Raw genomic sequence first — 15,033 nt, forward strand, 5'->3', positions numbered from 1 at the left:
CTGTACAATCTGTCCTAAATAACTAGGATATGCGTAAATGGAAATGTATTGATTTAAAACAGTGCATATAAAAAGGCATTCGCCCACACACACACTCGCACACACACACACAAGCACGCACGGCCATTCTCACACAAGTTGAATTTCGTGACGGTAATGACATCATTTATTCTGTGATGTCCAGTTATTCAATCCCTTTTTAAAATTAAATCTGCATAATTGGCTTTGCCTTGCGCAGTGTGAAGGACAGAATACTACTTTAAAATTAAAGCCAAACTAAGCAGTGCAAACCATATCAGTGCATTCAAATGTGCCATAAGTACAAATGCCTATAATAATGATAGGACCTGGCTTCAAGCTTCAAATTGTGCTGGTACTCCATTAACTCGCATTTTTTAAAATTCAAGACTTGCATTAATACTGTGTATTAATTTTACATTACATATCAATGCGCTTTCATTTCTTTGTTCCGGTTATAATAGGAGCTCTGTCTGGCACTCACAAAGAAATAAAGAGGTGGCTGGCTTCGCAAACCAAAGCTCCTGAAGGAATAACCTTGACGCTCTTTAGTGCAGTAATGTCGCGGGTCTGACTTTGGCGTTATTGTGGACCGGCCTACTCGGGACGGCCTGAAAACCTCCGCCGCGAACCTGTTAAACTTCATATTGCTGTTCGAAATGAAGCCGCGCAAAACGAAACACAGCGAGAGCAAATATTGACCCATTCCAGAGTTTTAGTCACTAAGAGAGTAAAGCTCTTGATGGCTCACTCACTTTGTGCTGTTCTAGTCCTTTTTGAAGAGTCCATTAATCTCTGGTTTCGTCCCATTTGGAATCAGTTCAGCCCTGTTTATTGAAATAAACAGCTGCGGGTCTGTCTCTGATAACCTCCGTCAATCTGAAAACCTCAGCGGTGAAAATGACAGTTTTATGTATCTTTTAAAAAGTACGGCGCCTTCTTTTTGAGCCGTACCGCAATCTCGGGAATGACCGAACCGGTGAGGTAAACGTCTGGCCTTCGGCTGAGGCTCCCTTTCCCACCTGAGTCTGTACCTCAGCTCAGATCCAGGAGCAGTGCAGTCCAATTAGCACACCTGCAGTCACGCTCGTTACCCTGGGAGCTCGTTAGCGAAGCTGTGTGGCCGTGCGCGGGGCGTACCCCTGGGTGCCACTAAGTAACAGTGACTTCCAAAAACACACAGGTCCATCTGAGCCTACCCACTCTGTCTTTTAGACTGCGTTCAATGGCAAAATCAATATGTAATAAACCATGCGTCAGCATTTAATCAGTGTTATGTTGTCTGAAATGAAAAGTTTCTCGAACGAGAGAATCACTCAGTGGGACTTTTTAAAAATGTGGATTTTCTGCATTTGAGAATATCCTGGGGTTTTAAAAAAAAAAAAAATCTTGTTTATTTTGCCTGGATATTTCTAGAAATGTAGGAACCTGTTGATTGAATAACATGATTTGGAAAAGCACTGGAAAGAGGAAAAAAAAGAACAAGCTCCTTATTTGTACACAAATGTCTGTCTTAATCTGGCAACATATTTATGTAAGCACTTGCTTATCTGTTTTGTAATTCACATTGTGGCACGCCTAATACTGAATGATTACAATATTAATTTCATGTTGATCCACATTTATGTGCCCATATTTCATTCACTTTTTAAATAGCTTGTTCAGCGAGCATAGCTGCCTGTGTGAAAACCCAGAGCCAGTCAAACATCTTTAGTGAAGAAATTCAGGTTGATGGCATTGCTTGAGGGTACATCAGCCTCGGAACATCCTGGTTGCGAGCCCAACGCCGTGATGCCACCAAGCACCGTCAACCTACTGTAGAAACACAGCGCTGCATTAAACTGCCCTGCTATGCTAGCTTTGCCGCCTTTCACGATGTAGAGCAAGAATAATCAAATCGACATTAAGAATAAGGAAATGTCAGTGCTCGTAAGGGCAGTTTACCTGGAGCTGAATGCAGATGTGGACATGCTGGGAGGGGGCTGAGGTAAAAAGGTCTCTAACAGATCATGTGCATTTATTTCATTTCATTTGCACATTAGGCTTTTAGCAATGGAATGTGTTTCTTTGTGCTTATGTACTTTAAGTTCTGAGGGGACATTTTGTGCATAAAATGGTGTCGCTGTATTGAAACACCGTTAATTGCCATCGTCCTATAAACAAATGTAACAAATTCATGCTAAAATTTCAGGTATTAACATTTTATTTAAAATGCAGATGATGATGCGCCATCCCATTGTCTGAAAAAAATAATGCTTAAATTAGACATCCAAAAAAGCAGTGTCACATAAATTAAATGAAAAAGCTTAAGGGCACAGTGACAAACATATATGATGTGTTTTGCCAGAGTGCGAACCAGAGTGCGAACAGAGTGCAAATTAATTTTAAAAATGTGACTTCCGAGAAAGGGAGATTTGAATAGGGCACAAAGGGACTCTGGGGAGAGCTTCCTAGTATGATTCTGTTCTGTCGCAGTAAATAAACGCAAGTGTGTTAAATTAATTTAGAAAAATTGACAACATACTAAATTGTTCAGTTTAAACATTCAAATGGTGAATTATTAACATCCTAGTCAAGAAGGTGTCAAACGCGGCACAGCAGTGACTCTCCTCCGCGTATCTGTTGTGACTTTTGATGTGTTTCCTTATCTTCTGAACTGCCTGAATCTTTACTTACAGAATAAATAATGAATGATCCATTAAAAAGATATGGCGGCTGACAACAGCGGGAATTCAAAGGAAAATGGCAACCCTGCTTTGTTACCCAAATTTTTTTTTTTTCGGGAGCGTAGATAAAGAGTCTGGCAGTGACTGTTCTATCTCACGCGTCTGATTTGCAACCACTTTGTTTTTTTGTTCTGGAAAGGTGTTTGTGTTGCTCGCTTGGTAAGATGTGCTTTGTTCTGTATTTTGTGTGTGTGTGTGTGTGTGTGTGTGTGTGTGCATGTGTTTGGGTGTGTGTGTGCGTGTGTGTGTGTGTGTGTTTGTGTGAGTTTGTGTGTGTGTGTGTGTTTCTGTAGCCAGGTTCAGTCAAACAAAACTTAAAAACTGCACTTAAGATAATGGCAATAATTTCCTGTTCAGTTGAGAAAAAGCAACCCCTCCCACAGAAGGTAATGTTCACAGCTGCACCATGCCTGTGGAAATAATCATTCTGTTTGAATGTGCTGAAATTAGATGCCCCCGGATATATTCCCTCAGATATTTAATTAAATATCTTCTGAACTACTCTGGCACAAGAGCGGTAGTATTATATCGGACCATATAAAAACACCATCGTGTTTTCAGCTACTGTGAGACAGAAGAGGCCTCAATTTTACTAGCTATGTTGCCCTCTAAAGGAATTTTTTCCGACAGTAGGTACTGTAGCTGTTGGCTACACATTCTAACAGGCAACATACTGCAAAGCCATGCCAGTGCCGCATCAGTAGTATAATACCATGGCCGCTAGTTCCTGGTTGCTTTCATGGCTGTGCTGTCAACGTAATGACACTTCTTAAAGTTCTCCGACCTGAGGAGTAACATGTAAAATAACTTCACAGCAAAAGGCTGCTGTCAATGTGTGCGAAAGTCAGCTTCTTCTAAACGCATGGCCTTGGGTGCACATGACTGGAATCGAACACATGAAGCCTGTTTTCTTAGTGACCTTCCAGGAGGTCAGTACATCTTAACTGGCGTCTGTGTGCTGTAACAGATGTGAGCTGTCTTTACATTGAGACTTGTCAGACGCTTCTCTCCTTTTTAAAAAAATCATCAGTTATTTATATCCATTTGTATCCCGGCTCTTTTGTTGGTGTATTTCTAAACATAGAATATTTTAATTCTTTAGGGAAAAGTATTCTGTGTTTTTTTTTTTTTTTTTAGAAATGCAACATCAAAGTTTGACGTTATTTACATTTTCCTTTAAACAGTTAGAGCCTGATCACCAGTGCTCAGCATTATCATTGTGTTACAGCAGTGCTTGTTCTTCCAGTGGTCCTCCAGTGGTCTTTTAAATAATTGCTTTGATTATTTTTTAAGAAGTCTTGAAATCAGACTTTGCCCTGTTTTTTGTTAGATATGCAAATCTCTCTTTTGCATAATCGTTATTTTTTTCCTGTGTATTCTCTTCTTCCACAGAGCAGAATTCTCAAACAGGAGAATTTTTCTGGCAGAGTAAATAATGTATTTATTGTTTTTTTTTTTTTTGGAAATCAACTTTGTGGGGGTGAACCACCCCCGAGGCAGCAATGGAGGAGGGGGGGGGTGGTTGTGTGGTGGCGGGTTATTTGCATTCAGGATGTAACAGCTCAGCGCGTGCAGGCCTGCTGCGTGCAGAGAGGAGTAAATGTGAAGAAGGGAGGGAGAGAGGGAGGAGGGGGTGTGCGGGCTGGTTGGCGGCAGAGTGAGGGATGTGGAGTCAGGGCTCCTAATCTCTCTTTGATTCGGCCTCCTTGTTCTCGGCAGGGCTTCGTCATCAAATCAAATCAAGGCCCCGTCCGCGGCACGCATTATAAATCGCCGCCGTGCCGAGCGAGGGGCGCGGACGTGACCGGCGTTTTTTTCGGAGGCAGTTAAACCGGTCTCTGTTTGGTTTAGACCGAGGCAGGACAGCGAGTGTCCCCCCCGTCTAAAAACGCCCCTCCAGCGTTTTTTTATTTTTTGGCCGCGTCGCTCGCGGCGACGTTCACACCTTTCCATCGCCGCCACGGTAACGGGGTTTGGAAGTGAGGCCTCGGCCGCGTAAAGCTTTGGACGAAGTCGAGACGGACGAAGGAGACATTTTAAAGCGGCGTGTGCCGCCTGTGCGGGGAGGCCCGTTGTAGCAGAAGCCGTGTCCGCCTGACGTGACTGGTTACTTTAAAACGCTCATATGAGGGACTCGGGCAGAGACAAGGGCCCAAAAAAAAGAACAAATGAAACTTCATGCGCATGTATGCGCAAAATCAACGTGAAGCAAAAAAAAAGATGGAAAGACAGAGGGAAGGAGACAGAGAGGTTGAGTCTGTGTGAGAGAAAGGTAGAATCTGAGAAAAAAGTAGGGAGAGTGAGAAAATGAGAGAGGGAGTGAGTACAAGCAAAGCAGCGTTGAAGGGAAGAACGTTAGCCATTGTGAAGCTAAAGACAAAAGGCCGAGGACTGTCTGTGGCTGAGGAGAACTTAGCTTTAAGCTTGAGATTGTACTGGACCTGTTCAGAATTGTCATTAATAATTAATGCTCGCTAAATTAGTAAGAGGTGGCCATCAGTTGAGAATCCCTCTTGACTGAATTGCCTCTAAATTTGTGGCATCAGAGCTGCTTTGTTCACTTCACATTTTACTGATTTTAATTATAAAATGAGGTTTCCAGCAGATTTTATTTAAAATAGTAGACTGGGTGCCTGAGATTAAATTTTTTAAGTTCACACGCTGACACCACAGGCCTACATTACTGGTGAACTCCAGAGATTTGTCACAGTGTCTCATTTGTGAAGATGGCTGCTGGGTGGGGAGGGATTCCACGGAGCTTTTCTTACCCACAGAGGTGGGACTTACCCTGGAATGCACTGGAAAACCCGGAGGGTGGCAACCATCTCCTGGAGCATTTCTCCAAATCCCAACCGCTGCTCGTAATATACGTGTCTTTGGTGTGCGACTGGTGAAACCGTCTACAGTTCTGGTCAGCTGAGCATAGAAAATATTTTGAGGTGTATTTTTAAATTAAATTTGAATGCTCCTGTGGGACGTATTCTTGAGATCTGAGTATTGAGTGTCTCATCTATTTGCAGATAGTGTTTGGGGACCTGGGCAACAGTCACAGGTGGATGCTTTCTCATCTCTTCGTTCCAAACGGGATTTTGTGTATTTATCAAACAAAATAAAAGGATATCAAGTTCCAGCATAATATAGTTTATGAATTACATGTGAGAGATGGAAATCATACTTTTTTTAGCTGTGATTAATTGAATATAATTGTGGAGCAATTGGAGACTTGTAGGCTCAGGGAAGAACCCATCAGTTACTGTTCTTTCACTTGTTTGTGTGTTTATGTTTTGTGTGTGTGGGGGTGGGGGGCAGAGGGGGGCTGCTTTTATGTACATGTTCCTATATTCCTCAGTGTGTTTGACATGCATAACACTTGTGTGTGTGTGTATGTATGTGTCTGCATGTGTGTGTGTGTGTGTGTGTGTGTGTCTGTGCGCGTGTGTATGCATGTGCGTGTATATTGTAATACTTACTGTCAGGCATGGTGAGGCCTAAAAAGAGGAACATTTTTAAAACATGTTTAGGATAGTAAGAGGTTAGTTAGTAGAATACATTTAGATCCTCTTTTAGACTGAGCCCTACTTTTAATATTTGACTATCCATTCAGGAAATACTGTTGTACATCATTTTTATATATCTGCAGCAAACTCTTCTGCTGCAGTGGACTGTTTTATACTGTATCTATATTATACCTCAAGTGTGTCTGTACTAACACTATTACCCCAGTGTATTGCATAACTATAGTAAAAGCTATTGCTGTACAGTGTTTTTATGTATCTGTAATAAAATGTGGTCGCTCTATAGTGTGTTTACACTCACAGTGAATTCTCACTGCCATACAGATTTTTTAGTACCCTTCATGAATTATTTATCACTTGATTTTTCTTCTTCTTTCTGTCTCCTTCAATATAAAGCCATCAAGGAGAAGTACAGCGACTGGACTGAGTTTCTGATCCAGGAGCTGACGGGTTCTCGGACTGCCCCAACCAACCTGCTGGAAGGGGTGAGCGCAGCACCCACACACACCTTAATGCTGTATTTTGGGGGGGCAGGGGGGGCAGGTGAAAAGGGTGGTACTAGTTATTAAGCCCACAGTGTGATTTCAGTGCTCAAGTAAAGGCAAACAAACAGGTGCACAGGTAAGGCTTTGAATGAAGCCAGGTTGTTAAGAGCAAAAGTGCTTATAGATACTGGCTGGAGATGCTTGCTTTCATAACGTACGATAGGTTCCGAGTGGGAACGATTGGCTGTGAAGATGTTTGCTTTGGGATCCCGACCAATCGCAGGACCTGACTCAGTGGAATATGAAAGGCCCATGTACGCCAGTGGATGCACCCACAGAGGAGGGCCCGGACTTAAACATTAACAAAAAGCCTCCTAATCTTTGGTCTGGTAGCTGTAGTTGTGCTGCACATACCTTTGACTTGACTGGCAAGGAGTTCCAGTTCAGGAATTACACTGCAAATGCTTCGATTTCCTGTCCAGAGTCACAGAGCAGCATTGTGGATTGTCAATTTCTGTTGAACTCTATGCGGCATGATGTGGGATCTGCTTCATCAGCATAATTATAGTGTCAAAGGGTCAGACGATCAATGTTTTGTGTTCTAATATCCTCTAATCTAATATTTATTTTGGGAATTATATTTACATATAAGACCATCTGTAATAGCTTATTTTTTTACGGACTGCGAACTGCAAATGCAGTTGTGTTTAACCCTGGAATACCCACGGGAATTCATTTTCAGATGTGGCAGTCATGAACAGGACCCAGAGAGAAATCTTGAGCATGTAGCCATCTTGGCTGCCAACCTGAGTTTCAGCTGTTGTGCTCTAGGTGTCCCTATGGGGGTTTTTTTTTCCAAATTCAGCAATCATTTGGCAATCAGCTCAGACATGTGACTGTGTGTTTAAACAGCTGTAGGCTAATTATGAGGTGTTCCTCTGTTCTAAACAATAAAATGACGTTGTTAGAGATGAATGTTTAGAATGGGAAACCTGAACGCACAAGTTCTTACAGGCACATTGCATACCGATGGATTTAATTTATTTTGCACAACTGATCATATTATAATGCATCTTTAGACCACAGGGGAACGATTACAATTATCACTCTTTCACACGTAAGCAGCAGTATGATTTCAATCATGATTTTAGCAGAGGTACTGGGGAGTGCACATATTCTAATTGAAATAGTGGATCCCCCAAAATGATGTGAATTTTATAACAAACATGACACACAGTGGGGAAATCCTCCTTCTAAACCAGTTGCAATGTCCCCATTATGTTTTGCACATATTGATTACTTTGTAAGGACAAGCAATAATGGGTGATTTAAGAGTGATAATAACAGACGCAGTGTTGCAAGTTGCTGCTTAGCGGCATGTAGGACGTTGCGAATGTTTAAATATGTACGTGGTTGTTTTTAAGAAGCCGATCATGTTTGTCTCAGACCACACAGGCTAAGGCTTACAGCGACGTCCTTCTGGTCTAAGAGTGGGAAGGCAGAATCTATTACACTTGCAATGAAGTTAATGAATGCATGTTGAGCGCTGGCTCAAAATGGGGTCACGGCGGAGACAAAATAATAAACCGGCGGCACATTAAAAACATTCAAAGAAGCAGCAGAAAAGCTTGTGGGATATTCAGCCACAGTCATTTGAAAACAATTCAATTAATTCAGCGAGCTCACAGATGCCTTAAGCTGTTAGGATTTGAAACCCTAAACAAGTTTGCAGAATGGATTTAGAAAAACTCCCGACTTGATTCTACTTGATACGGGCTGTCACTCCGAACTTCAAAATTGCAAACAGCGTGCGTAGGAAAAGTGCCTAAGTGTCTGGATCAATGGGATGTAACTGAAAATTTTTTTTCTTTTTTCTATTTAACATGGAAGGCCAAATGCTTCTTGTCAAGTTGTTACCGGTTCTGTCTACGCCGAGACAAGTGTCTCTTCTCATAGACAGGTTTTCTCACATCATCGTCAATATGTGACAAAAGAGACAACCAACTGACAATGATGATTAAATTAAACTACTGAATGTAGAGCCTTGGTCTTTTTCCTTTGCTTAGATGTTTAATATTCCCAGCTGCCCTTGTCTTTATTTATGTGCTCCTGCTGCAAACAGCTTGTTTTGTTTTTCGTCTAACATTAATTTTTAACGCTGCAGTGCAGGTTGGTCATTTTTAAACATTTCTCATACCTCCTGAAAGAAAAATATTTTTTTGTATTTCTTTGTGGACATTTTATTTTATTGGCACTTTGTCTAATCCTAAAACACATGCAAGATAAACCATTTCTCTGGGTGGCAGTTGAATCCCCTCACCTCACACACACATGCACACATACGCACACACACACATACATACACACATATGCACCTAAGTGTGCTTCACGCTGCTTGCCCACTGTAAGAAGTTGAAGACCACTTCCTGTTTGTGTGTTTAATGCTCTCTCTTTATTGGTTGATGGCAGCGGGAATGCACTAACACTGTATGCCGAAGGCAGAAATGTGGTACCCCTTCTCACTCTTCTGCCTTGCCCCCCCCTCCAGCCCCTGAGAGGGAAGAACACGGTGGACCTCATCACCGAGGGCTCCGTGATGGAGCTCCAGGACCTCCGCGACCCCTTCCTCTACTGGCCGGTGCGGGTGGCCCAAAACGTGGGCGGCCGACTGCGCCTGCGCCACGTCGGGATGGACGGCGACGCCCAGGACACCTGGCTCTTCTACCTGGACCTCCGGCTCCGCCCCCTGGGCTGGGCCCAGGAAAACAGCTTCCGCATGGACCCGCCCACCGGTAGGGTTCGCCTGCCCCGCAGCTCTTCACTGTAGACGAGGCAGTGTGTGGTGTAACTGGTAAATGGACTGCATTTATATAGCGCTTTTATCCAAAGCGCTTTACAATTGATGCCTCTCATTCGCCAGAGCAGTTAGGGGTTAGGTGTCTTGCTCAAGGACACTATCGACACGCCCAGGGCGGGGTTGACGGTGTAGACGGTGTCTGTGTCAACTGTCATCCATTTATACAGCCGGATATTTACTGAAGCAACTGGTTTATGCGCCTTCCCAAGGGTACTCAAGGGTACAACGCTGCCCAATTTGTACCCCCAAAAACCTCTGGAATTACAAGCCGGGCCGCCTTAGCTTCTGTAGCACGCCTTGAGGAGGTGAAACCCGAGCTGAATACACTCGAGCGCTCCTGCACACTGGGGACTCACTGAATTTGACCTCTTCATTAGCTGAGCTTGACTGAGCTGTGCTGATGCTGTACATGAATACAGAATTAGAATGGACGCCGCGCCAGACCTGTCTCCTGTAATATTTTTATGAAGGATGTCATGGTGGGTGTATGCTTATTCCAATTTAAAGATGACAGGAGGGATGTTTCTTATTGTCATTCATTTTGGTATCGGCAACAGAGCCTCGCAAATTAGAGCCCACAGCTCTGAATAAGAGTCTGTGAAAAGATACATTTCCAGCGAACCAAGTTCACTTAAGTGAAAATGGAATTTTACCATGTTAATATTCTTTTTTTTTTGTTTCATGTTCCATAACAGAAAAATTATTCAAAAGGCACATAGACCCTATGCGCGCAATTCTAAGATTGTTTATCAAAATGTGCGCCCCATTGATATGCAAAAGGCTGTGCTGAACTACAGAGGGGAAGAATGGAGCCCTTCAGCACAAGGATAGGAAGGGTTTTAGGTATGAAGCGGGGGACTTGCTTATCTGTGATTGGCCAATGGCTGGAGGATGAAAGGGTTTAAAATATAAAGCACCGGGCTCGGTTATCTCTGATTGGCTAATGATTGGTGGCAAGAAGCGGTTTTTTAGCATACAGTAGCGGGACTCGGTTATCTGTGATTTGGTAATGACAGGTGGCTAAAAGGGTTTAAAATATAAAAAAAGGGGCTTGGAATTGTTCAAGGGAGGGGTAATTCCGGCAGGTTCTCTCCTCCATCGCGCTTTGCTGAATTTCCATTAAGCCTGGGCTTCCCTGAGCTCCCAGCCAGACTCCATTTAGATTAATGGGCAGGACACCGAAGCCCTTTCGCTAATGCCGCCGTCATATCTCAGGGTCTCATCTCCGTTTTTGCACCGAAACGCAACGGGCTTTGGATTTTGGCTTCGACAATCGCAAAAGATCCTCCATCAACAAAAACGTGCCTTTCCTCTTTATGTATGTCGAACACCTTTACTTGTTCCAGTCACTGGGCTCTACGCTGACGTCCTTTCCAATGAGCACACGCGCTCCCGAGTTGAAAAATTTAAGAGCAACACTAATGCATCCCAATTAGTAGATGCGCTCCTAAATTAATTTTTTTTTTACCATCAGCACACATCAATTTTGAGGAGCAAATGCTCCTAAATTGGGAGCACTGTAGAGAGAGGAATGTGAAATAGCTGAAACGCTGAGAGGCTGTGTCATCGTGTTGCGTCATGACGTGAGGAATGAATGAGGAAAAGTCATTTCGGCCTCCACGGAGAGGATCATTGAGTTATCTTTTGTTTTTTTTTAATTTTACGAATGTACTTTCACAGGGAGGACAAAGCACATCAATGGACATTAGGGTAACCGTGCCGGCATACGCCAACTGGCTGGTTTTCATCTGCAGTCCCTGGGCATGAAGGAGGGAGCTATTAAAAGACATCACATGAGAGCGGGACGACTGTCATAAAACGCGGCCAGCCGACAGGAAATGTAAAAAGCTGCAGACAGGATATGCATAATGTAACGTAATTACAGACATGATATGGCTTGTTGTAATTTGACATGATGATCAAACACGGCTCACTCATTTCTGCTGATTCTAAAAGTACCCAAAGAATGATGGATTATTAGTGGAGCGATCAGTATTAATGTGTGTGTAAACAAGCACACCAGAAGGTAGCTGATTAAGTCAATCTTCCTGGGATTTCCACGTGACAATACCACTATGTTTGCATAATCAGACATTTCTGTACAGAAAAGCTAATTGTTGTTGTTGTTGGTTATTTATATAGAATACATTTTCTTAGACAGACATGTTTTGGCAAAAGTCCTTTTCAGATATTCATGTGTGATCAAATCAGAATGCTTCTAGCTTCAACAATGGCAAAGGTAGAACTTTTAGGTTGGAGCACGTAGATATGCTGATGCGCTCTGCCTGTTATTCACAAGTGCTTTCTTTCGAAATTTGTAAGTGATTCTGATCCGTTCCGGAATATTCTGAAAGAATGTCGTGTACTTAAATGAATGTGAGCACTCTAAATTTGGAATGAAGTAGCTCTCCATTCTGTGATAAACAAGTATATCTCATCGGTCCCTTAGAAGAGACCGTAATTGCTCAAACGCCTCTGTAGAAGCAAGGCCATTTATTCTGTTGCGTTCACTTTATCACATTTATTTTTATCACATTTATTCCGAGGGCAAAGTGCAATGTTGCTGCTTTAATGATTCACAGCATTATAATGCTGTGTGTTCACACCTTCGTGTGTGTGTGTGTGTGGGTACATACGAACAGTGTTTTAAACAAATTGAATACCGCTATGATTAATGTCAGCATGACCTTGTTGTTCAGTGGACAAACCGAGTGGAATCGCTGAATGATGTCTTCCCTATCCACACTCGCAATTATGGCTTTTTCGACGGTTTGACTGAGTCACCGTGTTTTTATCCAAATGTTAATGCATTGTTACGCGCTCTGTGACCTTTTTAACATTGCTATGCTTTTCCTTCTGCCACCGTTCGGTTCACAAGAGGAAAATTCGTCACCCGTATCTACTGAACTGCATATCGATGAGTCTTTTCCTTCAGGTATTTTTTTTCAATATAGAATGGAACCGTCAGACTTTGTCCGAATGATGCTGCATATGGAAAACTCAAATGCCCTGCCTGTAGCCTTTCCTCGTTTAGCCCACACGTTGGTCTATTAGCCTGGATGCAGCTATACCGAGTATATATGATGGCACGGTATTTTTTTTCTTGGTGAATTTTTGGGCTGGGTCGTAGCTGCGTTGTCTCAAGGTGCACTGCACGATCCTCGTGTCTCTCGTCAGAAATGTTCACGTCACGTTTCGGGGAGATACACATCGCAGCCGAGGGCACGTTCAGGAAAGCTGGCGGCGTTGACGACCGCGCCGCGGAACGAGGAAGCGGGAATGCGTTCATTTGCTTCTTTAGCGCACTTCCCGCGAAATGAAGAGCAGGGCCGGGATTTAAAATCTACTGCAAAGATTTTGTTCCTGAAACGTACCAATGGTCACTTTTGAGTGAAGTCAGTACAATATCTGTGTCAGAGCAGCTTCCTAAATAGGTGACATTGTTCCCTGTGAAGAGATGTCACTCTGAGGCGTATAGGAATGCTTTTTGGGCGTGCGGTGTGGTGTCGTGAGCTGTAAACTTGAGAATAAGAGACAACTCAATTACCCTCCCAGATGGGGAATGCACAAAGCGTTTCTGGCTGAACGTGTACTGAATCCTTGATTGGCTACCAAGTTGCGATGATGTCAGTATAGGCCCTCCTGTCAGCTGATACCTGTCTAGATTACCATCAATGATTTGATCATGGCTACGGTACACAGCTTTCTTGTGAGTGTACCGTAGCCATGTCATTCACAGGTAAAGTACAGGGCACCCGGTTAATTATGACAGAGTGGTGTATCCTGAATTCTGCACTTGTTATGAGTTCCTCGAAACTCTCATTTTGGCTCCGGATCAACATTGCTTGACATTGTGCCAAATCACAAAGTCTGATTTACTAAGGGCTCAACTGACTTTGAAACGTGGCCCAGGTTCCAGTACTCTTCCTTATTCGCACTACTTCCTGGCGTGATGTCCTTTCCCTTCTTCCCCTCCAGAGCTGCAGAGTTTGAAGAGCGCCCCCGAGTGGCGGGAGGCCCTGGACAGGGCCAGGGCAGAGGCGGAGAAGCACCCCCTCCCCTTGGAGATTTTCAAGGTGAGCGTGTCCCACCAACTGCACAGGCTGGGTCTGGGTATGAGATGGACCTATTAACTCTGCATTACTGTTGAATGGAAAGACATAAACGGTTAAGACAAGGGCTGCCCAGTCTTGTTCCTGGAGACATGCCTTCCTGTAGGTTTTCACTCCTACCCTAACAAAGTACACCATTCAACAGCTAGCGATCTTGTTGAGCACCTAATTAATACAATCAGGTGTGCCAAATTAGGGTTGAAATGAGAACTTACAGGATGGCAGATCTCCAGGAACATGATTGGGTAGCCCTGAGTTTAGAAAAAAATGCACATCAAGTACGCACACAAACCCACACACACACACACACACACACACACACACACACAGACACACACACACACACACACACAGACACACACACACACACACACACACACACACATATGCACTGTATAATCCTCCTAAGACCCGGCAGTTCATTTTTGTCCCCTGTAAGGGACATGAGTCTCTGCTCTTATTCTCAAGAACCATATATTCTACTTTGCTGAAACCTACACAGCATCTCAGCAAAATATTTTCAGTATTTTCGAAAATATTTTACATACATGGACGACAATAGCATGTCAGGTGACGTTTCTGTTGGGTCTCAGTAGGACAGTCTGTGGAAGAAATTTGCCGTCCTAAATGTTCATTTCAAAATGTAAGTGAACAATGCCTCTTTCATCAATCTGTCTGAAATGATATGACAAAGACCAAGCGAATAAACTCTGCCTTTGCTTCTGCAAGATAATAACGCAAAGTTACTTTTGAATCGATGGCGGATCAATATCAGCTGCGTTTCTCCTTGATGAGTGGGTTTTTGTACATCGATTGAAGCGTTTCACGAATCCAGACTGATGACTCCGCCTCGCTGATGGATTGTTACCCCTCTCAGCGTTGCTCGTGCTTTGTCCGGCAGTCGTGACACGGCAGCGGCTGTCGTCCATGTTGGCTCCAGGGAAAACCCCGCCCCTCGCGTCATGTGATTCACGGCGGCTCTGCCGTTGGTGCCGTTGCTGCCGTGCGTGTTGTCACACGTCGTGTTATAATTTCAGGTGAATCTGCGGTTCTTCTTCTGTTGTTTTTTTCCTCTCGCCCCCCCCTCTATGGGCCCTGCGGGGGCGGAGCCTCCTACCTTTGTGGTCCAGCGTTGGTGTGCTGAGTGGCGAGCACGCTCTGTAATATGCATCTGCATATTACAAATTTAGGCTGGAACGGTGGTTTTTCCCCACTCTGTTTGCTGGTTTTGGTTCAGAACTGGAGCATGGGCACCACCCCCACACACGCACCACATAGTTAAACATCAATTAATCACGCCGAAGCACTCTTCAGTGGAAG

The 15,033-nt window shown here is 43.6% G+C and overlaps 1 protein-coding gene across 4 annotated transcripts in view; it reads left to right on the forward strand.

The window, feature by feature from the left end:
• sfmbt2 (Scm like with four mbt domains 2) overlaps nucleotides 1-15,033 on the forward strand; it is a 68,230-nt gene that overhangs the window by 23,000 nt on the left and 30,197 nt on the right. For all 4 annotated transcript variants that reach the window (XM_035425827.1, XM_035425830.1, XM_035425829.1 and 1 more), the window contains 3 exons: nucleotides 6,656-6,744; nucleotides 9,293-9,536; nucleotides 13,580-13,677. In XM_035425827.1, the coding sequence (XP_035281718.1) occupies nucleotides 6,656-6,744; nucleotides 9,293-9,536; nucleotides 13,580-13,677 (431 nt within the window). The remainder of the gene's footprint in view (nucleotides 1-6,655; nucleotides 6,745-9,292; nucleotides 9,537-13,579; nucleotides 13,678-15,033) is intronic.

This window comes from Anguilla anguilla, chromosome 7 (genome assembly GCF_013347855.1).
Source record: "Anguilla anguilla isolate fAngAng1 chromosome 7, fAngAng1.pri, whole genome shotgun sequence".
NCBI classification, from domain to species: Eukaryota; Metazoa; Chordata; class Actinopteri; order Anguilliformes; family Anguillidae; genus Anguilla; species Anguilla anguilla.